Source organism: Leptodactylus fuscus, chromosome 9 (assembly GCF_031893055.1).
Source record: "Leptodactylus fuscus isolate aLepFus1 chromosome 9, aLepFus1.hap2, whole genome shotgun sequence".
Lineage (NCBI taxonomy): Eukaryota > Metazoa > Chordata > Amphibia > Anura > Leptodactylidae > Leptodactylus > Leptodactylus fuscus.
In genome coordinates, this window is record NC_134273.1 from 43,906,741 (window position 1) to 43,931,026 (window position 24,286).

Sequence of the window (24,286 nt, forward strand, 5' to 3'; positions counted from 1 at the left end):
ATTAATTGGTCCAAACTGGGCTGGTTAGAGGCTCCCTCCACCATGAATTTGCCCAAACTGGGCTGTTTAGAGGTTCCCTCCACCATGAATTTGCCCAAACTGGGCTGTTTAGAGGCTCCCTCCACCATGAATTTGCCCAAACTGGGCTGGTTAGAGGCTCCCTCCACGATGAATTGGTCCAAACTGGGTTTTTTAGAGGCTCCCTCCACCATGAATTTGCCCAAACTGGGCTGGTTAGAGGCTCCCTCCACCATGAATTGGTCCAAACTGGGTTTTTTAGAGGCTCCCTCCACCATGAATTTGCCCAAACTGGGCTGGTTAGAGGCTCCCTCCACCATGAATTGGTCCAAACTGGGTTTTTTAGAGGCTCCCTCCACCATGAATTTGCCCACACTGGGCTGGTTAGAGGCTCCCTCCACCATGAATTGGTCCAAACTGGGGTTTTTAGAGGCTCCCTCCACCATGAATTTGCCCAAACTGGGGTGTTTAGAGGCTCCCTCCACCATGAATTTGCCCAAACTCTGCTGGTTAGAGGCTCAATCCACCCTGATTTTCAAAACAAATGTTGGTGCCAACCTCAACTTACTACAAGGGCCAAATTCACTGCTGGTGACAAGCTCTCCTCACTGCAAGTGCCAAATACACATGTTTCAAGGTGTTTTCCTACTGTCAGAGATGTGGTATTGAGTGTGTAAAGTGTGTAGTTGTTAGGCTGTGATGTTGGGGTAATAGAGGGTCTTTGGTGTGTTAGATGCCCCCAGACATGCTTCCCCTGCTGTCCCAGTGTCATTCCAGAGGTGTTGGCATCATTTCCTGGGGTGTCATAGTGGACTTGGTGACCCTCCAGACACGGATTTGGGTTTCCCCCTTAACGAGTATCTGTTCCCCATAGACTATAATGGGGTTCGAAACCCATTCGAACACACGAACATTGAGCGGCTGTTCGAATCGAATTTCGAACCTTGAACATTTTAGTGTTCGCTCATCTCTAATCAACACCAATAGGCCACAAAAGCAGCACTCAAACACCACAACAACCAAAGATATGTGGCCATAAATAGTTGAACAATAATAGGTAAAATACAAAATATTTATTTAGTCATATATCATAAAATAACAGCAGTTGGTAAAGAACATGATCCGGACAACACAACACCAGAGAAACATATAAGGCAGGTGAAAATATAGATAAATATCATGCATAATATATCATAGAATATATAATTGCAGACATAATAGGCATAACAGGTACAAAAAATCAAATCTATGCACACACAAAGTCAGACAGTAAAATACTGGGTGTAAAATAGATGAATAGTAGATGAATATATAGCTAGCTCCAGAGACAAACACCTGGACATGTATCTAACTCCTTCAATAGCTAAGGATTTTAATCCACAACAAGTAACAGAAAGTAAATAATACCAAATGGTGTCTAAGCCAAATAACAAGGAGTAAATACATGTACACACTATATCTTTTTAAATACCATGCCCATAAGTGGTATAAGAGTATACATGCCTAGTCAAAAAAGAGCCAGCATAACAAACATAGATCCAAAGTACTGAGGGGTTAAGTACCTGTAGCCATATCTGCAACACCTGCCCTGAAAGAGATGCACCACAAATGCGGGTACCCGGAGGGTACCATGCCACTTATGGGCATGGTATTTAAAAAGATATAGTGTGTACATGTATTTACTCCTTGTTATTTGGCTTAGATACCATTTGGTATTATTTACTTTCTGTTACTTGTTGTGGATTAAAATCCTTAGCTATTGAAGGAGTTAGATATATGTCCAGGTGTTTGTCTCTGGAGCTAGCTATATATTCATCTACTATTCATCTATTTTACACCCATCTGTCCAGTATTTTACTGTCTGACTTTGTGTGTGCATAGATTTGATTTTTTGTACCTGTTATGCCTATTATGTCTGCAATTATATATTCTATGATATATTATGCATGATATTTATCTATATTTTCACCTGCCTTATATGTTTCTCTGGTGTTGTGTTGTCCGGATCATGTTCTTTACCATCTGCTGTTATTTTATGATATATGACTAAATAAATATTTTGTATTTTACCTATTATTGTTCAACTATTTATGGCCACATATCTTTGGTTGTTGTGGCCTATGGGGAATTCAAGCAGTGATCTTCTGATCGCTGCTTCATTACATATACCCTGCACTACACATGTATTGCAGTGTATAGGAGACTGTCAGCCTGTGCAGATGCATGGGCTGGCAGCTTCCATTTCTGGCAGGATTAATCAGGTACGTAGCAGGGAAGGGAAGGGACAGACCCGGGGTCACTGATCAGACCCTGGGCTGCCCATTAGAAACACCGGCACCCCTCCGAAAACGTCACGGGGGATGCTGATCGGGTCCCAGCACATACAGAAACCCCTGAGATGCCACTGCTATGTTTGACCACAGCATCTCAGGGTTAACACCCAAGATCAGACCCGGTTCCGACCGCGGGTGTTACAGAACAGTGTCAGCCATAATATACGGCTGACAACCGCAAGGCAGGGTGCGCACACACGACAGCGCCGTACTATTACGGCAAATGTCGGGAAGAGGTTAAAACCTTTCCACTGTCCCACTGTGAACATTGTTAATCATTTCAAGTTTTTATGCTATGCCTTTAAAGAGCTATAACTTTATTATTTTTACATTCACACAGACATATGAGGGCTATTTTCTTTTTGTGATGAGTTATATTTTTAATTAAATTAAATGTTCATACAATGCACAATACTACACTACATAAACCCACCTGTACGCTATGTATGGCAAGTGGGAGGCATGGCCCCTGGAATTGTTAAAATTAACATGGCCCATACAACTATAATACCCACAACTGTGGTTATCAAGAATATGGTGAGTGAACAGTGCCCAGCACGTAATCAATACTGGGATCTGTGAGGTCCTAACAGTCTAAGGGTACGTTCACACAGAGTTTTTTGCAGGTGGATTTTGATGCGGAATCCGTCTCAAAATCCACCAGCAAAAACTAGCTAGTAGTGGAAAATAGAAGCAAAATTCCCTACCTTGTCACACACTCTGTGGCTGATTCAGCTACAGTGTCTGTGGCTCGAGAAATGCTCCTGATTTTTTTCAGGAGCTTAGAAAGTATGCTGTTTAGGCCTATTCATTTGGGCCTAATCAGGAGCTGGATGCCGCAACGAAATGCCGATGCATTCATTGGCATCCCGTTGCAGCTAGCCGTGCGGAATTTTGCACGGTGGAAAGTGTAAACATCCCCTAAAGGTTCTAGGAGATCAGTGGAGATCTAACACCCAGGGCCCCTGCTGATCAACTGTTTGAAGGGTCCATGGTGCTTTTGAGAGCGCTCTCACCACTTGGCACAGATTTGTTTTATAGTTACCTTGTAATGTAATTACAGCCTGTGATAATATCACATATCTGCTATAAAACAGATGGGGTTTGATGTAAATAATGAAGGGGCCCCACACAGTTTAATGTGCTTCACCGTAGCCCCCACAGAGTATAATATGGACCATGGTGGACCCCACACAATATAATGCTCCACAGTGACCACCACAGAGTATAATATGCTCCACATACTTACCTCACCTTTCCTGGGCATTCTCGCTTCATCCGGTTGTCTTCAGCATTCTCTTCATCCGGTTGTCTTCAGCATTCTCTTCGGTTCTCCTCTACCATCACACAGAATGCACTGACATCAATATGCTGGTGTGCCCCCCACGTGACTACTGGGGCCCAATCACAGGCCCCAGCAGTGACATCTCGGATGTTTGACCTCAGTCACTAACTGGAAGAGCCCCAAAGAAGATGCTGAGAGCCGTTGGAGCTCCAGGAGTGTATAAATATTAGTTATATTTAATCACCTCCCATTGGAAAGTGGCCTGGCACATACAGCCATCACATAATACTAGGCTTTCCACAATCACTATCACATTGCTCCAGGGCCCCGTACCACTGTGGTCGCACCTCCTGCGACCATGATTGTTACACCTCCTGTTACTAGACCTCCACTGCCTATAAAACAAACGGTCCTGTAGGTCCCATTAAAGGCAAGAGACAATCCAAGCTTAATTGTACAGAATAATAAATGGTACAACTATGAAGAACAATTTACACTGCAAACAATAAGCCGTCATTAAGTTGGAAGGTGGGGAGTCAAAAACGAAAATAAAAAAATGTCACTCAGAAGGGGTTTAAGGTGGAGCCATATGCAGGTTTCCTCTTCAAAGGATTTTTTAAACTAGATTGGAAAATATGTAAGGGGACAAGTTGATTTGGGCTCTTTTATCGCACTACATGGGGCAACCCAACGTCTCAAGAAAAACTTACTTGTCTTCCATAAGGTAAGCAATACAAGCAATAATTAGCAGTGCTTCTTGCTTGCATCTTAATACATCTCTATCAGCTTGGACATTTGGTGACTCTAGTAAAACAGAAATAAAGCCCTCTACAGTTCCTTCAATGTGGATTACGCTCTTTTTCAAAATATCAAAGATTTCTGTGGGAAAAAAGAAGTTGGTTAACTATTTCTAGCCATCCAACAGACAGACTATATTGAATATCAAAGATCATAATCCTTACCACAGTGTGATATGAGAACACTGCCCGACCACAAAAACTTACCTCATAACATCTGATCTGTGCAGCCACTGCCTATGTTTCTACACTGACCAGATATTTATAGTATGATAAGGATAGCTCCTAAAAATTCCCAGACAACGATTTTAACACGTTGTTAGTATTTTTTTTCACTATTGCTATTTTCTTTTACTATTTCAAAATGCTTTAGAAAGTCATTTTGTATATATTTAGTAAGAACTTTTTATTCACGTAGCCAATTTGGAAGTATCAAAATGATGGTATACAGCAGCCTAAAGACCCATTAAGACAGCAGTATTCTGTTCAGTATTTTCCATCAATACTTCTAACCCAATAGTGGAACTCGCAGAGAAAACTTTAATGCTATGATTTGTTCCATGCTTAGGTTCCGTTCCTTGGCTTACAAATACTGAGGGAAAATATAAAGCAGAATACTCCCATTTAGGAGAGACTTAAGGCTTAAAGGGATTTTTTTTTTGAGGAGCTTAGAAAGCATGCTGGTGTAAACATGCCAGTTAATCACTAGATGGCAAAAGTATATTTTTGTACCGTGTTAGCCAGTGGATATGAAATATGAAAAACAAAAAACTTGAGAGTCTTCAGTAGTTGATACCTTTTTTTTTATTATTATTAGTTAGCCATTAAAAAAGGTATCAACTACTGAAGACTCTCAAGTTGTTTTGTTTTTTTATATTAGATGGCACAACTCCACTTCAAATATAGCTATCATCTTTAGAAGGTATACTAACTGTCTGCCAGTGGTTAGCTATCCCCAGAGCTTACATTGTGGCTAAATTATGCAACAACTGGACAGCCAATAAAACAGGAATTTATAGTGCACATATCACAGTAATATCAGTTATCAAATAATATACAAGAAAATTGGAACCTACCAATCGTTGACTGAAGTGATACCAGGATGGTTCAGTATATTGAAGATGGAAACAATGGATGATGGTGATGGCATTCACAAGATGGAGATGCTTGTAAACAGAAACTGATAATAAACTAACCCTAACTCTTGCTATCTCTGAATATTTTCCTAACATCAAACACAACTGGAAGGTGATGAACAGCAGCATGGCAAGAGACGTAATGTCACTACTTCAGAAAAGGAAAAGGAGCTCTTTCTGAAATATAGCAGTGATGTTTTCTAATTCCAGATAACCATTTTAAGGAGGAGCTCCTCATTCAACTGTCCTAGGAGCTCCCATCAGTGCAGTCATTTTTCACACAGAGCATAAAAGTAGAGAAAGACACCTCAACTTTTATTGGACTATTCTCCTGTAATTAAAATTCTCTCCAAGTAGCAATAATGCTGCTGACTAAATACGTTAGGGCTTGGAAGTGAAGGGACTTTGAAGCCTTATTCTACATGGATGATTTCTAAGAACCAAGGCATGTGCCTTAGCAGAAAATTGTGCAGAAAAAAACACCAATATTTAAATTTTAAAAATGAAATGATAAATTAATAGTACTGATTAACCCCTTCCCGACATTCGCCGTAATAGTACGGCGCTGCAGGGAAGGGCTTCCCGCAAACCGCCGTACTATTACTGCGGATGCATGGTGCGCACACAGAAACTGTGTGCGCACCATGCACAGCGGGTGTCAGCCGTAATACACGGCTGACAATGCCCCGTAACACCCGCGGTCGGAACCGGGTCCGATCGCGGGTGTTAACCCCTGAGATGCCGGTGATCAACATGACCACCGGCACCTCCGGGGTTACAATGTCATATGGTGCCGATCGGCACCCCCCGCGCCGGTTTCGGGGGGTGCCGGTGTTCGTAGGGGGCAGCCCGGGGTCTGATCAGTGACCCCGGGTCTGCCCCTTCACTTACCCCGTCCTCGCGCCTGGCCGATCCTGCCGTAAATGAAGCTGTCAGCCTGTGCGTCTACACAGGCTGACAGCTTCCTATACACTGCAATACACGTGTAACACGTGTATTGCAGCGTATCTCTATTGAAGCAGTGATCAGCCGATCACTGCTTCAATCCCCCATGGGGACAGAAAAAAAAAGTGAAAAAAAAGTCAAAATAAAAAAGTTTAAATAAGTTTAAAATAAATGATAAATAAATAATGCCCCAAAAATCCCTTTTTCCCCATATAAAATGTTTTATTATGTAAAATAAAGAAAAATAGAAAAAAACATTACATATTTGGTATTGCCGCGTCCGTAATAACCTGAACAATAAAATTAAAACATTATTTAACCCGAACGGCGAATGTCGTAAAAAAAAAACGTAGAAAACCGCACAAAATAATGATTATTCACCACCTTTCCCTTACAAAATGCTCAATAAAAAGTAATCAAATGGTTAGATGAAAACCAAAATGGTACCAATAAAAAGAAGAGGTCTTCCCGCAAAAAATAAGCCCTCAACCAGCTCTGTCTAGCGAAAAATAAAAACGTTATGCCTTTCAGAAGATGGCGATGCAAAAACAATAGATTTTTTTCCCTGAATTGAATTCTATTCTGCACAAATAGCAACGCATTAAAAAATCATATAAATGAGGTATCGCCGTAACCGTACCGACCCGCAGAATAAAGGTAACATGTTACTTATGCTGTACGCTGCACGGGAAAAAAAAAAAATGCTAAAAAGCAATGCCAGAATTGATGTTTCCTTTTACATCCCACCCAGAAAGAGTTAATAAAATGTAGTCAATAAGTTACAGGCCCCAAAATGGTGGCATTGAAAAGTACATCTAATACCGCAAACACCAAGCCCTCATATGGCCACATTGCCAGAAAATAAAGATTAAAAATCTACCTTGTACAATGTGAAGACAAAAACCCCAAAAGTCGCCAAATCATTAGGACATAAGTGGCTGCGACTAGAAGGAAATGTGTAAGCTGTGCGAGCGTTTTCAGGGGACACCCCATATTTAGAGCTTATGAGAGATAATATAGCAGCGCTGATCCCCCAGAATGCCCCTCTTCCCCATCCACGTCATAGGAGCTGGTGGGAAAATAGAATGGGATTTGGTGTACCCAATTTACTCCGCACAGCTTACATATTCACTTCGGGGTTACTAATGCTCACTACATCACTTGATAAATTGAGGGGTGCGGTTTTCAAAATGGGGTCACTTTCTAGAGGTTTCCACTGTTTTGACTCCTCAAGGGCTTTGTAAATGCGACATGGTTCCTGAAACTGATCACAGCCAGATCTGCCCTCTAAAAGCTCTTTGGCGCGCCTTCCCTCCTGCGTCTCGCTGTGCGTCCATATATTAGTTTACACCCACAAGTGGGGTACTATGGTAGTCGGGAGAACTTGCCTAACAAATTGTGGGATGCGTTTTCTCCTTTAACCCCTTGTGAATGTGCAAATTCTAGGGCTAAACGAAAATATTAGTAAAATAAATTCAAATTTGAAAATTTCACCTCCATTTTGTATTAATTCCTGTTAAGCACTTATAGGGTTAAATTACTAGGTATATGTTGTTTTGGCTTATTTAAGGGGTGCAGTTTTGAAAATGGGGTGATTTATGGGGGGCTTTAATACAAGGGTCTTTCAAAACGCTTTCATAACTGGATTAGGCCCTTTAAAAAATGGGTTATGGAAATTTCTTGAAAATTTTGAATATTGTTGTTTCACTTGTAAATCTTATAATGTCCGTAAAAATTAAAAGGGTGACTAAAGTTTGATGCCGACATAAAGCAGAGATCTGGGACATGAGATTTATGATATAATTTTGGCGGTCTGACTATCTGTATGCAATGCACATCATTTCAAACTTTATAAAATGCATATTTTTCAAAATTTCCACCAAATTTCCAATTTTTTTATAATTAAACACAAAACATATCAACCAAAATTTACCACTAACATGAAGTACAATGTGTTACGAAAAAACAATCTTAAAATCACTTTGGTAAGTTAAAGCGTTCCAAAGTTATTGCCACATAAAGTGACACATGTCAGTTTTGAAAAATCGAGCTTGGTCAGGAAGTCAAAAAGTGCCATCGGCGGGAAGGGGTTAAATTAATTTAAAAGTTTATTATTTTGAAATGGTGTAATATATGTGGAAGCACTCCTTTGTACAAAGACCATGTTTGGAAGTGTATATTGTGGTTTTTGAGCATACCTTTTCTATAGATGGAATTTTTTCTAAGTGAGTGGCACATCACCAGGCAAGTACTGCCCTGGAACTATACAATTTCAGAGGTAGAACTTTCTCTGTTCTCTGCCACATTGTCAAAGAGAAAGGACTTTTTCTGATTTTCTTCTAGTACCCACAGTATGTCTCAGGGTGACCTGTACTCTAGTGTAGTATATGCCTGAATGCCTAACACCCGTGATATGGTGGCTCTTGTGCCACGCACTGGTAGAAGGTAGCAGCTGGCATCATGGATGGCAATCACCATTAGGAAATTTTTTGTCCCTATATGGTTAAAAAAAAAAAAAAAAAAAAGACACTATTCACTGTGTAGTGCACAACTCTCATCAATCTACAGGGTTCAACATAAAAATAAATTTGGCATGTGTTTCTTTATTTTCACTGACCATGCAACCAGGGCTAACAGCTAGGGTACCCTGATTAAACTGTGGGTGCAGAAAGTCCCACAATATCCATCCAGCTGTGGTTAAGAAGGGGGACAGCAAGGGAGTTTAACGCCTCTATATGTTATTATAACTGGACTTTAACTGTCAAAATTTCACCCTGCCTTTTCACTGCTTCCCGTCGCCGCCATTTTTCAATTTTCATTATTTAATAAGGAGTCTTATTTTTCATAAGGTGTCCATTCTTACTGGGCCAGATGTATTTTTTATTTATACCATTGTGGTGAAAGTTTGTTGCTTTGATACCTTTCTATCCAAATTTTTATGGGATGTGAAGTGAAAAAAACAATGGTTTCCCTCTTGAATTTTTTTACCCAATACAGCATTCATCTTGTGGAAATAATATTTATAGGAAGCAAGGGCTTGCAATTCCCTTTGGTCTGATGATCCGGATCAGGGGAGCCCTAGATACAAGTGAATTGACGTGCTACACACGCCAATACTGTGGTCATGGACATTTATTATAGAGCAGGGAGCTTTAGTAGATGTCACTGCATAGAAGACGGAGCAGGACCTGTGCATGGGGCGTGGTGTAGTGACATCATCACAGGTCCTGCTCCAGAGGCCTCTAGCATGGAGACACACATCAGCCTCAGGACTCAGCGGGTGTCCAGTAAGGTAAGTTTTATTATTTTCTGAGAAATTAAATATCTTTATTAGAGATGAGCGAACACTAAAATGTTCGAGGTTCGAAATTCGATTCGAACAGCCGCTCAATGTTCGTGTGTTCGAACGGGTTTCGAACCCCATTATAGTCTATGGGGAACAGATACTCGTTAAGGGGGAAACCCAAATCCGTGTCTGGAGGGTCACCAAGTCCACTATGACACCCCAGGAAATGATGCCAACACCTCTGGAATGACACTGGGACAGCAGGGGAAGCATGTCTGGGGGCATCTAACACACCAAAGACCCTCTATTACCCCAACATCACAGCCTAACAACTACACACTTTACACACTCAATACCACCTCTCTGACAGTAGGAAAACACCTTGAAACATGTGTATTTGGCACTTGCAGTGAGGAGAGCTTGTCACCAGCAGTGAATTTGGCCCTTGTAGTAAGTTGAGGTTGGCACCAACATTTGTTTTGAAAATCAGGGTGGATTGAGCCTCTAACCAGCAGAGTTTGGGCAAATTCATGGTGGAGGGAGCCTCTAAAAACCCCAGTTTGGACCAATTCATGGTGGAGGGAGCCTCTAAAAACCCCAGTTTGGACCAATTCATGGTGGAGGGAGCCTCTAAACAGCCCAGTTTGGACCAATTCATGGTGGAGGGAGCCTCTAAAAACCCCAGTTTGGACCAATTCATGGTGGAGGGAGCCTCTAAACAGCCCAGTTTGGACCAATTCATGGTGGAGGGAGCCTCTAACCAGCAGAGTTGGTGGAAATCAGGGTGGAGGGAGCCTCTTACCAGCAGAGTTGTGGGAAAGCAGGGTGGAGGGAGCCTCTAACCAGCAGAGTTGGTGGAAATCAGGGTGGAGGGAGCCTCTAACCAGCAGAGTTGTGGGAAAGCAGGGTGGAGGGAGCCTCTAACCAGCAGAGTTGTGGGAAAGCAGGGTGGAGGGAGCCTCTAACCAGCAGAGTTGTGGGAAAGCAGGGTGGAGGGAGCCTCTAACCAGCAGAGTTGGTGGAAATCAGGGTGGAGGGAGCCTCTAACCAGCAGAGTTGGGGGAAATCAGGGTGGAGGGAGCCTAGTATTAGCAGAATTGTGCAACGCTTATGGTGGATGAGTATGAGGATGCGGAGGAATTGGAGAGGTTGAGTACAGACATGGAGTTTCATGTTGGGGTGCTTTACACAGGTGGGCACAAAAATGAAGGCTCTATCCAGTGGTGGTTCATTTTTATCAAAGTGAGCCGGTCGGCACTCTCAGCTGACAGACGGGTGCGCTTGTCAGTGATGATGCCACCGGCTGCACTGAACACCCTCTCAGATAGGACGCTGGCGGCAGGACAGGACAGCACCTCCAAGGCATATAGGGCAAGTTCAAGCCACAGGTCCAACTTTGACACCCAATACGTGTAGGGCGCAGAGGGGTCGGAGAGGACAGGGCTGTGGTCAGAAAGGTATTCCCGCAACATGCGCCTATACTTCTCACGCCTGGTGACACTAGGACCCTCCGTGGCGGCACTTTGGCGAGGGGGTGCCATCAAGGTGTCCCAGACCTTAGACAGTGTGCCCCTCGTTTGTGTGGACCGGTGAGAACTTGGTTGCCTACTGGAGGAACTGCCCTCCCTGCCGCCAACGTCACATGCTGGAAACATCTCCATCATATTCTGCACCAATTGCCTGTGGCAAGCATTGATGCGATTGGCCCTCCCCTCTACCGGAATAAAAGACGAGATGTTGTTTTTATACCGGGGGTCAAGGATAGCAAAGATCCAGTACTGGTTGTCCTCCATGATTTTGACAATACGCTTGTCGGTTGTAAAGCACCCCAACATGAACTCAGCCATGTCTGCCACAGTGTTAGTTGGCATGACTCCTCTGGCCCCACCGGAAAGTTCAATCTCCATTTCCTCCTCATCCTCCATGTCTACCCATCCGCGCTGCAACAATGGGACGATTCGAAGTTGCCCGGAAGCCTCCTGTATCACCATCACATCATCGGACAACTCTTCTTCCTCCTCCTCCTCCTCCTCCTCCATTAAACGCAGTGAAGCGGACAGATGTGTGGACCTACTCTCCAGCTGTGACGGATCGGATGCTATCCCTGACTCCTCTGTGTGATCTGAGTTATCCCTGATGTCAATCAGGGATTCTCTCAGAACACACAAGAGCGGGATTGTAAGGCTCACCATCGCATCCTCAGAGCTCACCCTCCTTGTGGACTCCTCAAAGACCCGTAGGATGTCACAAAGGTCTCTCATCCATGGCCACTCATGGATGTGAAACTGAGGCAGCTGACTTTGTGGCACCCTAGGGTTTTGTAGCTGGTATTCCATCAAAGGTCTCTGCTGCTCAACCACTCTATTCAACATCTGAAACGTTGAGTTCCAGCGTGTGGGGACGTCGCACAAAAGCCGGTGTTGTGGCACACGCAGGCGTTGCTGGAGAGATTTTAAGCTAGCAGCGGCTACTGTCGACTTGCGAAAGTGGGCGCACATGCGCCGCACTTTCACCAGTAGCTCTGGAACATTGGGGTAGCTCTTTAGGAAACGTTGCACCACTAGGTTGAAGACGTGGGCCAGGCATGGAACATGTTGGAGTCCGGCAAGCTCCAGAGCTGCTACCAGGTTCCGGCCGTTATCACAAACGACCATGCCTGGGCCCAGGTGCAGCGGCTCAAACCATATTGCCGTCTCATCGAGGAGGGCATCCCTCACCTCGGAGGCAGTGTGCTGTCTGTCCCCCAAGCTGATCAGCTTCAGCACAGCCTGCTGACGTCTACCAACGCCAGTGCTGCAACGTTTCCAACTCGTAGCTGGGGTCAATCTAACAGCGGAGGAGGAGGCGGTGGCGGAGGAGGAGGCGGTAGAGGAGGAGGAGGAGGGGGGTGTTCTTCTCGTGTCCCTGCCAGGAATGTTAGGCGGGGAGACGAGGTACACCGGGCCAGTTTGGGAAGCAGTCCCAGCCTCAACTACATTCACCCAGTGTGCCGTCAGTGAAATGTAGCGTCCCTGTCCGCATGCACTTGTCCACGCGTCGGTGGTCAAGTGGACCTTTGTGCAAAGCGCGGAACTAAGGGCCCGCCTGATGTTGAGTGACACGTGCTGGTGCAAGTCGGGGACGGCACACCGGGAGAAGTAGTGACGGCTAGGGACGGCATAGCGAGGTGCCGCAGTTGCCATCAGGTCCAGGAAGGCGGGAGTTTCAACAAGCCGGAACGCCAACATCTCCTGGGCCAGCAGTTTAGCGATGTTGGCGTTCAAGGCTTGCGCGTGTGGGTGGTTAGCAGTGTATTTCTGCCGCCGCTCCAATGTCTGAGAGATGGTGGGTTGTTGTAAAGAAGCGCCTGATGGTGCCTTTGATGGTGCAGGAGAAGGAGATAAGACAGGAACAGGGGAGGATGAGGGAGAAGTCAACAAAGTGGCGGAGGCAGATGAAGTGGTGTCCTGGCTCGTCCTCTGGAGTGCATCGCCAGCACAGTCAGCAGTGGCAGTGGCAGAGGCAGTGGCAGAGGCAGTGGCAGTGGCGTGAACGGCAGGCGGCCTTTGTCCTGCCGTTGCTGCCTGCCACTGATTCCAGTGCTTGGATTCCAAATGACGGCGCATTGAAGTGGTGGACAGGTTGCTCTTCTCAGAGCCCCTAATCAATTTCGAGAGGCAAATTGTGCAGACAACACTATATCTGTCCTCGGCGCATTCCTTGAAAAAACTCCACACCTTCGAGAAACGTGCCCTCGAGGTGGGAGTTTTTCAGGGCTGGGTACGAACTGGAACATCTTGGGAGATTCCGGGTGTGGCCTGGCTTCGCCTAAGCTGCTGACCTCTGCCTCTAGCTACCCTTTTTGGTGCTGCACCTGCCTCAACATCCACACTACTTTCCCCGCTTGACATCCCCCCTGTCCAGGTCGGGTCAGTGTCCTCATCATCCACCACTTCCTCTTCCAACTCCTGTCTCATCTCCTCCTCCCGCACAATGCGCCGGTCAACTGGATGCCCTGACGGCAACTGCGTCACATCATCGTCGATGAGGGTGGGTTGCTGGTCATCCACCACCAAATCGAACGGAGATGGAGGAGACTCTAGTGTTTGAGCATCTGGACACAGATGCTCCTCTGTTGGGTTCATGGAATCGTGACGTGGAGAGGCAGGTTGAGGGACAATGAAAGGAGCGGAGAACAGCTCTGGGGAGCAGGGACAGTTGGGGTTATTGTTCTGTGAAGCTTGGGAATTTTGGGAGGAAGGAGGACAAGACTGTTGGGTAATAGGAGGAGAGGAGGCAGAGTCTGACTGGCTGCTGGACAATGTGCTGTAAGCGTTCTCTGACAGCCATTGCAAGACCTGTTCCTGGTTCTCGGGCCTACTAAGGTTTGTACCCTGCAGTTTAGTTAATGTGGCAAGCAACCCTGGCACTGTGGAGTGGTGCAATGCTTGCTGCCCCACAGGAGTAGGCACGGGACGCCCTGTGGCTTCAATGCTACCTTGCTCCCCAGAACCATTCCCCCGACCTCGCCCACGGCCTCGTCCACGTCCCTTTCCGGGAGCCTTGCGCATTTTGAATTCCCAGTTAGAAATTGGCACTATATACCAGTAGCAAAAATTGTGGGTGCACGTAACCCCAATATATTCTTTGAATTCCCAGTCAGACAATGGCACTATATACCAGTAGCAAAAATTGTGGGTGCACGTAACCCCAATATATTCTTTGAATTACCAGTCAGAAACTGGCACTATATGGCAGTAGCAAGAAATGAGGGTATTTGTAACCCCAATATATTCTTTGAATTCCAAGTCAGACAATGGCACTATATACCAGTAGCAAGAAATGAGGGTATTTATAACCCCAATATATTCTTTGAATTCCCAGTCAGACAATGGCACTATATACCAGTAGCAAAAATTGTGGGTGCACGTAACCCCAATATATTCTTTGAATTACCAGTCAGAAACTGGCACTATATGGCAGTAGCAAGAAATGAGGGTATTTGTAACCCCAATATATTCTTTGAATTCCCAGTCAGACAATGGCACTATATACCAGTAGCAAGAAATGAGGGTATTTGTAACCCCAATATATTCTTTGAATTCCCAGTCAGACAATGGCACTATATACCAGTAGCAAGAAATGAGGGTATTTGTAACCCCAATATATTCTTTGAATTCCCAGTCAGACAATGGCACTATATACCAGTAGCAAAAATTGTGGGTGCACGTAACCCCAATATATTCTTTGAATTACCAGTCAGACAATGGCACTATATACCAGTAGCAAGAAATGAGGGTATTTATAACCCCAATATATTCTTTGAATTCCCAGTCAGACAATGGCACTATATACCAGTAGCAAGAAATGAGGGTATTTATAACCCCAATATATTCTTTGAATTCCCAATCAGACAATGGCACTATATACCAGTAGCAAAAATTGTGGGTGCACGTAACCCCAATATATTCTTTGAATTACCAGTCAGAAACTGGCACTATATGGCAGTAGCAAGAAATGAGGGTATTTGTAACCCCAATATATTCTTTGAATTCCCAGTCAGACAATGGCACTATATGGCAGTAGCAAGAAATGAGGGTATTTGTAACCCCAATATATTCTTTGAATTCCCAGTCAGACAATGGCACTATATACCAGTAGCAAGAAATGAGGGTATTTGTAACCCCAATATATTCTTTGAATTCCCAGTCAGAAACTGGCACTATATGGCAGTAGCAAGAAATGAGGGTATTTGTAACCCCAATATATTCTTTGAATTCCAAGTCAGACAATGGCACTATATACCAGTAGCAAGAAATGAGGGTATTTATAACCCCAATATATTCTTTGAATTCCCAGTCAGACAATGGCACTATATACCAGTAGCAAAAATTGTGGGTGCACGTAACCCCAATATATTCTTTGAATTACCAGTCAGAAACTGGCACTATATGGCAGTAGCAAGAAATGAGGGTATTTGTAACCCCAATATATTCTTTGAATTCCCAGTCAGACAATGGCACTATATACCAGTAGCAAGAAATGAGGGTATTTGTAACCCCAATATATTCTTTGAATTCCCAGTCAGACAATGGCACTATATACCAGTAGCAAGAAATGAGGGTATTTGTAACCCCAATATATTCTTTGAATTCCCAGTCAGACAATGGCACTATATACCAGTAGCAAAAATTGTGGGTGCACGTAACCCCAATATATTCTTTGAATTACCAGTCAGACAATGGCACTATATACCAGTAGCAAGAAATGAGGGTATTTATAACCCCAATATATTCTTTGAATTCCCAGTCAGACAATGGCACTATATACCAGTAGCAAGAAATGAGGGTATTTATAACCCCAATATATTCTTTGAATTCCCAATCAGACAATGGCACTATATACCAGTAGCAAAAATTGTGGGTGCACGTAACCCCAATATATTCTTTGAATTACCAGTCAGAAACTGGCACTATATGGCAGTAGCAAGAAATGAGGGTATTTGTAACCCCAATATATTCTTTGAATTCCCAGTCAGACAATGGCACTATATACCAGTAGCAAGAAATGAGGGTATTTGTAACCCCAATATATTCTTTGAATTCCCAGTCAGACAATGGCACTATATACCAGTAGCAAGAAATGAGGGTATTTGTAACCCCAATATATTCTTTGAATTCCCAGTCAGACAATGGCACTATATACCAGTAGCAAGAAATGAGGGTATTTATAACCCCAATATATTCTTTGAATTACCAGTCGGAAACTGGCACTATATGGCAGTAGCAAGAAATGAGGGTATTTGTAACCCCAATATATTCTTTGAATTCCCAGTCAGACAATGGCACTATATACCAGTAGCAAGAAATGAGGGTATTTGTAACCCCAATATATTCTTTGAATTCCCAGTCAGACAATGGCACTATATACCAGTAGCAAGAAATGAGGGTATTTGTAACCCCAATATATTCTTTGAATTCCCAGTCAGACAATGGCACTATATACCAGTAGCAAAAATTGTGGGTGCACGTAACCCCAATATATTCTTTGAATTACCAGTCAGAAACTGGCACTATATGGCAGTAGCAAGAAATGAGGGTATTTGTAACCCCAATATATTCTTTGAATTCCCAGTCAGACAATGGCACTATATACCAGTAGCAAGAAATGAGGGTATTTATAACACCAATATATTCTTTGAATTCCCAGTCAGAAACTGGCACTATATGGCAGTAGCAAGAAATGAGGGTATTTGTAACCCCAATATATTCTTTGAATTCCCAGTCAGACAATGGCACTATATACCAGTAGCAAGAAATGAGGGTATTTATAACCCCAATATATTCTTTGAATTCCCAGTCAGACAATGGCACTATATACCAGTAGCAAGAAATGAGGGTATTTATAACCAATATATTCTTTGAATTACCAGTCAGAAACTGGCACTATATGGCAGTAGCAAGAAATGAGGGTATTTGTAACCCCAATATATTCTTTGAATTCCCAGTCAGACAATGGCACTATATACCAGTAGCAAAAATTGTGGGTGCACGTAACCCCAATATATTCTTTGAATTACCAGTCAGAAACTGGCACTATATGGCAGTAGCAAGAAATGAGGGTATTTGTAACCCCAATATATTCTTTGAATTCCCAGTCAGACAATGGCACTATATACCAGTAGCAAGAAATGAGGGTATTTGTAACCCCAATATATTCTTTGAATTCCCAGTCAGACAATGGCACTATATACCAGTAGCAAGAAATGAGGGTATTTGTAACCCCAATATATTCTTTGAATTCCCAGTCAGACAATGGCACTATATACCAGTAGCAAAAATTGTGGGTGCACGTAACCCCAATATATTCTTTGAATTACCAGTCAGAAACTGGCACTATATGGCAGTAGCAAGAAATGAGGGTATTTGTAACCCCAATTTATTCTTTGAATTCCCAGTCAGACAATGGCACTATATACCAGTAGCAAAAATAGTGGGTGTATATAGCCCCAATTCTATTGCTAGGGGACTTGCAGGGTATTTCTGGGGTGAAGGTGGGGGGGCACACCATTGGAATGGGTATCGGGGGTATATATCGGGTATATGGGAATACACTGTCAGTGTATTCCATTCTGGATCCGCGGAAGGCTGGGTTGCGGCAATTGAGCCCGTCAATGCCACGTTACACTGACAAGCTTCTCCCTGGAATTTAGCTGTTGGTTGTCTTCTCCTTCCTATCCTAGCCTGTCCCTGCCTACCCAGAATCTAACCCCTAGCTAACTGGACGGAAACCTCCGTCCCCGGTGAACTGCAAGCTCAGAATGACGCGAAGCTGGGCGTCGCTGTTCTTTTAAATTAGAGGTCACATGTTTTCGGCAGCCAATGGGTTTTGCCTACTTTTTTCAACGTCACCGGTGTCGTAGTTCCTGTCCCACCTACCCTGCGCTGTTATTGGAGCAAAAAAGGCGCCAGGGAAGGTGGGAGGGGAATCGAGTAATGGCGCACTTTACCACGCGGTGTTCGATTCGATTCGATTCGAACATGCCGAACAGCCTAATATCCGATCGAACATGAGTTCGATAGAACACTGTTCGCTCATCTCTAATCTTTATTACTGATAAGAGGGGCACATATTTACTAAAAGGGATTAGTTTTAATAATTTCAGTGTAATTTATAAGGGGATGGGGCTATTTATAAGGAGGGTTTATTGTTAAAGGGGCTCTATCAGCAAAACCTAAAAAAGAATGATCTACTTACGCATCGTGCACGCTGGGCGGGCATTCAGGGTGTGTCTTCTTCTTCCACGCCTCCTCTTCCTCCGATGTCCTTGGGTCCCGTCCTCCTTCGGCGCTCGCGAACTGACATTGATTAGAAAAAATGGCCTGGGCGCATGCGCAGTAGCCGTAGTAGAAGCCGCATGCTACTGCGCATGCGCCCAGGCCATTTTTTCTAATCAATGTCAGTTCGCGAGCGGGGACATCGGAGGAAGAGGAGGTGTGGATGAAGAAGATGGCGCACCCTGAATGCCCGCCCAGCGTGCACGATGAGTAAGTAGATCACATTCTTTTTTAGGGTATTATTTTAAAACTGGGGGGTAGTTTAATATAACATTTACAGTGCCTGAATAGCCTTTTTAAAGGCTATTCACGCATATGTGGGGCTCTAGCAGCATGATTTTGCTGATAGAGCCCCTTTAATAACCCTAGGGAACTATTATATAAGTATGGGAGGGGGTTCCCCTAGATTTATTAACAATAGATTGTCCTTATAACACCCCATTTATTATTAATAGTTGCTTTTTGAAGGGGTGGATGAGGGATTCGCCATAATAGTTGTTGGTCTAAGTTCATATTTGTGCCAACGTTTCTGCCAAAGAATCTGCCAGAAATTGGCAGAAAGAAAAGTCCTGTATGTACACTCCACCGCTTTCAGTATAAAAACAGCGGATACATGACAAATCCCATTACAGTCTCTAAAGTCTGCTTGTGTCCGCGGGTAACTGCTGTTTTAACAGTCAGGATCTCAGTCGATCAGAACCTCCAGCCCAGCGCAGTTGTGAACCTAGCCTAAGCCTTTTCATTTTGGATAGAGACTGACTCAGGCAGGAAAGGCTTATGCTACATTCACACCTTTGTTGGAGTATCGGTCGTTCTAGTCTGTTGGTGGGCCAGAACAACAGACAAACGGACCACTAAAAGAGTACACAAATGGAGACTGACAGAACCCACTGACTATAATAGAATCCATCAGGTCTGTTGTTTTTAACTGAAACGATGAACGAAAAAGTTGTGCAAAAGTTTCTCATTTCACAATTTGGGCACATAATGAAAAAGAGATGGCAAACTGATACTCCAACCTAGCTATGAATCCAACCTTAATAAAAGTAGAACAGAGGATTTAGCTAGCTTTACCTTGTTGAATATTTAAGGGTCTGATATAATTTAAGTGTTTACAATTTTTGTGTAATGAACCGTTAGTTACCTGCTTGAGAATTTGTCTCATTAGCTGATTTTGCTTCCCAAACAATGCTACATAAGTGACAAAGAAACTCAGAACAAGCATTGTTCAGATTAGTGTTCCTTCAAAAAGAAGAAAAAAAAATACTCTTATAAAGATGCTAGCAGATCTTTTCAGGTAAGATATATTACGGGAAAAATAAGTATTTCATATACTGGCGATTTTGCAAGTTTTCCTACCTACAAAGAATGGAGAGATCTGTAATTGTTATTGTAGGTGCACTTCAACTGTGAGAGACAGTAACGAAAAACAAATCACATGCCAAGATTTTTAACCACTTCCATACCAGATCCTTTACCCTTTCCAGACTAGACACATTTTAGGTTTTTTTTTTTTTTTTATATATATATGTGCTGTTTTCAAGGCTGTAACATTTTTTTCATATGTGTTATTAAACTAATTTCTGTGTCTTTTTTTTGGTGACACATAGGGCTTTATATTCATGTTGTTTTTATCTTTGCATGTGTTTTAATTTTTTTTATATCCGTAAAAATATAAACAAACTAGGAGAGAAATTGTGTCTGTTTTTCACTATTTATTTACTTTTTTAAATAACACAAAGTGCTACTAAAAAAAAAAAAAAAAACTTTATAAAATAGATGTTCCTTTCCATTATGGTAATTTATATTTTGTGTGGTGACAGGGGTGGGGCTATAACCTTTAATAATGGCGTTTTATTGGCGTATTAGTTAATTACTTTTTTAAATTATTTTATTTACATTTATTTATTTTTTTACATTGTGTCCTCATAAGGTCATAATAGACATTTGGGGACATGTGATCACTTTTTTTTTTTTTTTTTTTAAATGTACATTGTGAGCCCCATATTGGGATCACAATGTACATTTTTATTTTTTTTTCATGCAAACCATGTGAACACTGGGAGAACATACAAACTCCTTGCAAATGTTGTTCTCGGCAGGATTTGAACCCAGGACTCCAGCGCTGGAAGGCTTCAGTGCTAATCACTGACCCACCGTGTTGCCACATGTGATGACTTTTTTTTTGTTGTGTTGGAGACTGATTTCCCCAGCATCTGGGGCTGGTACATTTAGCCCCAGTTGCAGGAGGAATACAGCTTACTGCATGGTAATATACACATCTTATAGAGCTGATCTGGCTCCTGTAGGACCCAACAGCTCTTGCAAAACGCTGAGCCCGGCAGATCACGTGACCGCCGTGTCAGAGGGCGGCTTCAGCATGGCAGCGCCAATAGCGTTGTATGCAGCGCTCATTGCGCTCTGTGTACACAGCGATCGAGAAGGTAATACACCTTCCTTGCCTTCTCTCTGGGAGCTCCAGCCGGCTTCCAGTTTCAGCAGCTGCAGGATCTCATGCTTGTATGTACCAATACGTCCTGTCAGAACAAGGCAGCCAGCTTCCAGATGTACAGTATATACCCAATGGATGGTCCGGAAGTGGTTGAACAATTAATGTGCAATTTATTGTATGAAATAAGTATTTGATATAATAGAAAAACAGAACTTCAAATGGGTCTGGACACATGTTGGGAGCTTGTGTGCCCTGGTATAGTGATAATCTTGGAGACTGTGGTCCCAGCTCTCTTCAGGTCATTGACCAGGTCCTCCCGTGTAGTTCTGGGCTGATTTATGACCTTTCTCAGAATCATCCTTACCCTACAAGGCAAAATCTTGTATGGAGTTCCAAACTGAGGAAGATTGACAGTCATCTCGTGTCTTCTAATAATTGCGCCAACAGTTGTTGTCTGCTCACTAAGATGTTTGCCTATTATTCTGAAGCCCATCCCAGTCTTGTGCAGGTCTACAATTTGGTCCCTGGTGTCCTTAGACAGCTCTTTGGTCTTGGCTATGGTGGAGAGGTTGGAGTGTGATTGATTGAGTGTGTGGACAGGTGTCTTTTATACAGGTAACGAATTCAAACAGGTACGATTGATACAGGTAATGAATGCAGAGTAGGAGGGCTTCTTAAAGAAAAACTAACAATCCAGAGCCAGAGTTCTTGCTGGTTGGTAGGTGATCAAATACTTATTTCATGCAATAAAAAGCAAATTAATTATTTAAAAATTCATACAATGTAATTTTCTGGCTTTTTTTTAGATTCATTCTCACAGTTGAAGAGTACCTACAATACAAATTACAGACCTCTCCGTTCTTTGTAGTTGGGAAAACTTGCAAAATTGTCAGTGTGTCAAACATTTATTTTCTCCTCTGTATGTAATTGAAAACAAAAAGCTATTAAACATGTATTTCTTTAAGTTGCTAGTAAACTAAAAGTTGTTATGCAATGTTTAATGTTGCCATTTTCCATAGTTACCATAATAGTACTTCCATCATCAAACAATCCTTAAATGTCCATTTTAATGTATACCCTGTATAAATCCTACTGTTTTAAAGACAAGCAAATGCTAGATTCACATTAGCGTTACCTCTCTGTTCTTCTGATACATTGGAGGAAGACTGGTGATACAGTGGAAACACATGGCGCCCGATGCACCCCTTTGACTATAATAGGTACCGACAGGTGTCCGTCCTTTTAAAACAAACCGGAGGAAGAAAAAGTCCTCCTCCAAGGCAGATATGATCGTTGCCTTAAGGGGCCCCTAGACCATCAATATTATGGCGCAATATTTTGGTTTGTGCAATATAATTGATCGTATGTGGACAATATAGAATGGTTGTGCAATATATTGTGTGATGTTCACCATCTTGAAAATATATTGTGCAGATGGGATAATATTGTGCCGTCTGTTGGCAATATTAGGCAATTTTTTTTGTGTTAGTGATGCATATGCATGGGTATTTGGGCTTGATCGTGTTCCTTTTACCGATTTCAGGAGTAACCAAAGCAAGGAGTTCATCAAATAATTCTCCGTCCATTCGTACAAAAATGTGGGAATCATTTGGTTCAATTAATTTGTCGTGGGTGAACTTCTCCCTATTAATAAACCACTGTTTGGCCCATTTTCTACTTTTCTGCGAACCTTTTTTCGTTCCTTTTTTACAACTTGCGGTCACAGCAATTATCACGCAACACAATTCAGTTGACTTCTGGCAGGGACTGTTTGCACAATGTGGTTGTACGTCTGTGCTCGAGATTGCGCAATGTATTGCACAACATGCAATATCGCCTCCATACGGAACAATCTTTTGTACAAACCAAAATATTGTACAATAATATTGACCATCTGGGGGCCGCCGTCAAAATATTGTGCAACCCACATTGCACAATAATATTGAACGTCTATGGGCCACTTTAGCCAATTCAGGATTTTGTGTGTAAAGTGGCCCATAGACGTTCAATATTATTGTGCAATGTGGGTTGCACAATATTTTGGGAGGCCGCTCTTGCTCTTGTAGTTCAATACAGGAGCGTACTGCGCAGGCGTCAGAAGTTGGACCGACAGATGAAGACAGAAGAGGCGGGGTTGCAGCTGAAGATGGAGGCGTCGCTGGAAAGAGCTCTCCGGCAGCAGTGGGGACGCCCCCATTGCCCTTTGAGCGCTGGGGACCACCCTCATTGCTGTGGAGAACTCATTTGTATACCAGTTAAAACCGGTATTTCTAAGGAACGGCGCCACGGTGACCACGTCTACAGGTAAGAGACAAATAGCCTTTCTTAAGGCTATTCCGACGTGGTAATTAGAAAAAAAAAATGTTGGTTTAGCGGTAGAATCCCTTTAAGCTACATTCACATGGCAGTGAATAGTGGCCGTGTGACATCTGGACAGTAAAGTGGTTGTCCAGGCAAAAATGTACAACCCATTTAAAAGGGGTTGTCCGAGATAAAAATAAATTTTTACCCTAAAATAAACATTCCCCCCATCCACTTTATAATTCACTTTTATTAACAGAAGGAAATATATTTACCTTGATCGCTGGGGCGGTCACATGACCACCCCAGGCAGATTTTTTCAGTTTCCCTTCTCGTCAGTTTTGGAGATGGGAATCACATACTATACTCTCTCTCTCTCCTCCTGAGCCCTCCCCCCGTCTCCTCTCCCTCACTACACTTCTTCTGTCTCCAACCTTGCCCTCTAGTCTCTTTACTTCTCGTCCCCTCCCCTCATTACACAGCTGCTGTCTCCAGTCCTGCCCTCCCGTCTCCTCACTTCCTGTCTTCTCCCCTCACTACACCAGACTCGGCATACTTACCTTTCTTTCCTGCCATCTCCTCTCTGGTTGCATCATCGATGACGTGGGCGAGGCGAACAATTGCGCATGTGTGAGCCAGCTAGCTGGGTCATTCCATGTCAAGTGAACCAATGATTTTTACCTCTATATTTTTAATTATTTTGAGATTTTGTTAGCTGGTAATAGTGTGTCAGAGAATGCAAAAAGTGAGGAAAATAAATTCTAGATTTTTTTTTTTAATTTGATTTTCAAAGTTTGGAAAAAGAAACAAAATAAACATCATTTTACTCAGAACTGTACAGGCTTTCCCCGGATATGTCAAGAGTATGTTTGTTAATATTTTACCCATGCGAATGCAAACGCAAAATTTTAAAACGC

The 24,286-nt window shown here is 43.0% G+C and overlaps 1 protein-coding gene across 1 annotated transcript in view; it reads right to left on the reverse strand.

Moving 5' to 3' along the window:
- The window catches only part of MEI1 (meiotic double-stranded break formation protein 1), a 268,519-nt gene that overhangs the window by 87,865 nt on the left and 156,368 nt on the right, over window positions 1-24,286 (reverse strand). The window contains exons 17-18 of the mRNA XM_075286804.1: window positions 19,765-19,858; window positions 4,347-4,540 (exon numbers count right to left, since the gene is read on the reverse strand). Of these exons, the coding sequence (XP_075142905.1) occupies window positions 4,347-4,540; window positions 19,765-19,858 (288 nt within the window). The remainder of the gene's footprint in view (window positions 1-4,346; window positions 4,541-19,764; window positions 19,859-24,286) is intronic.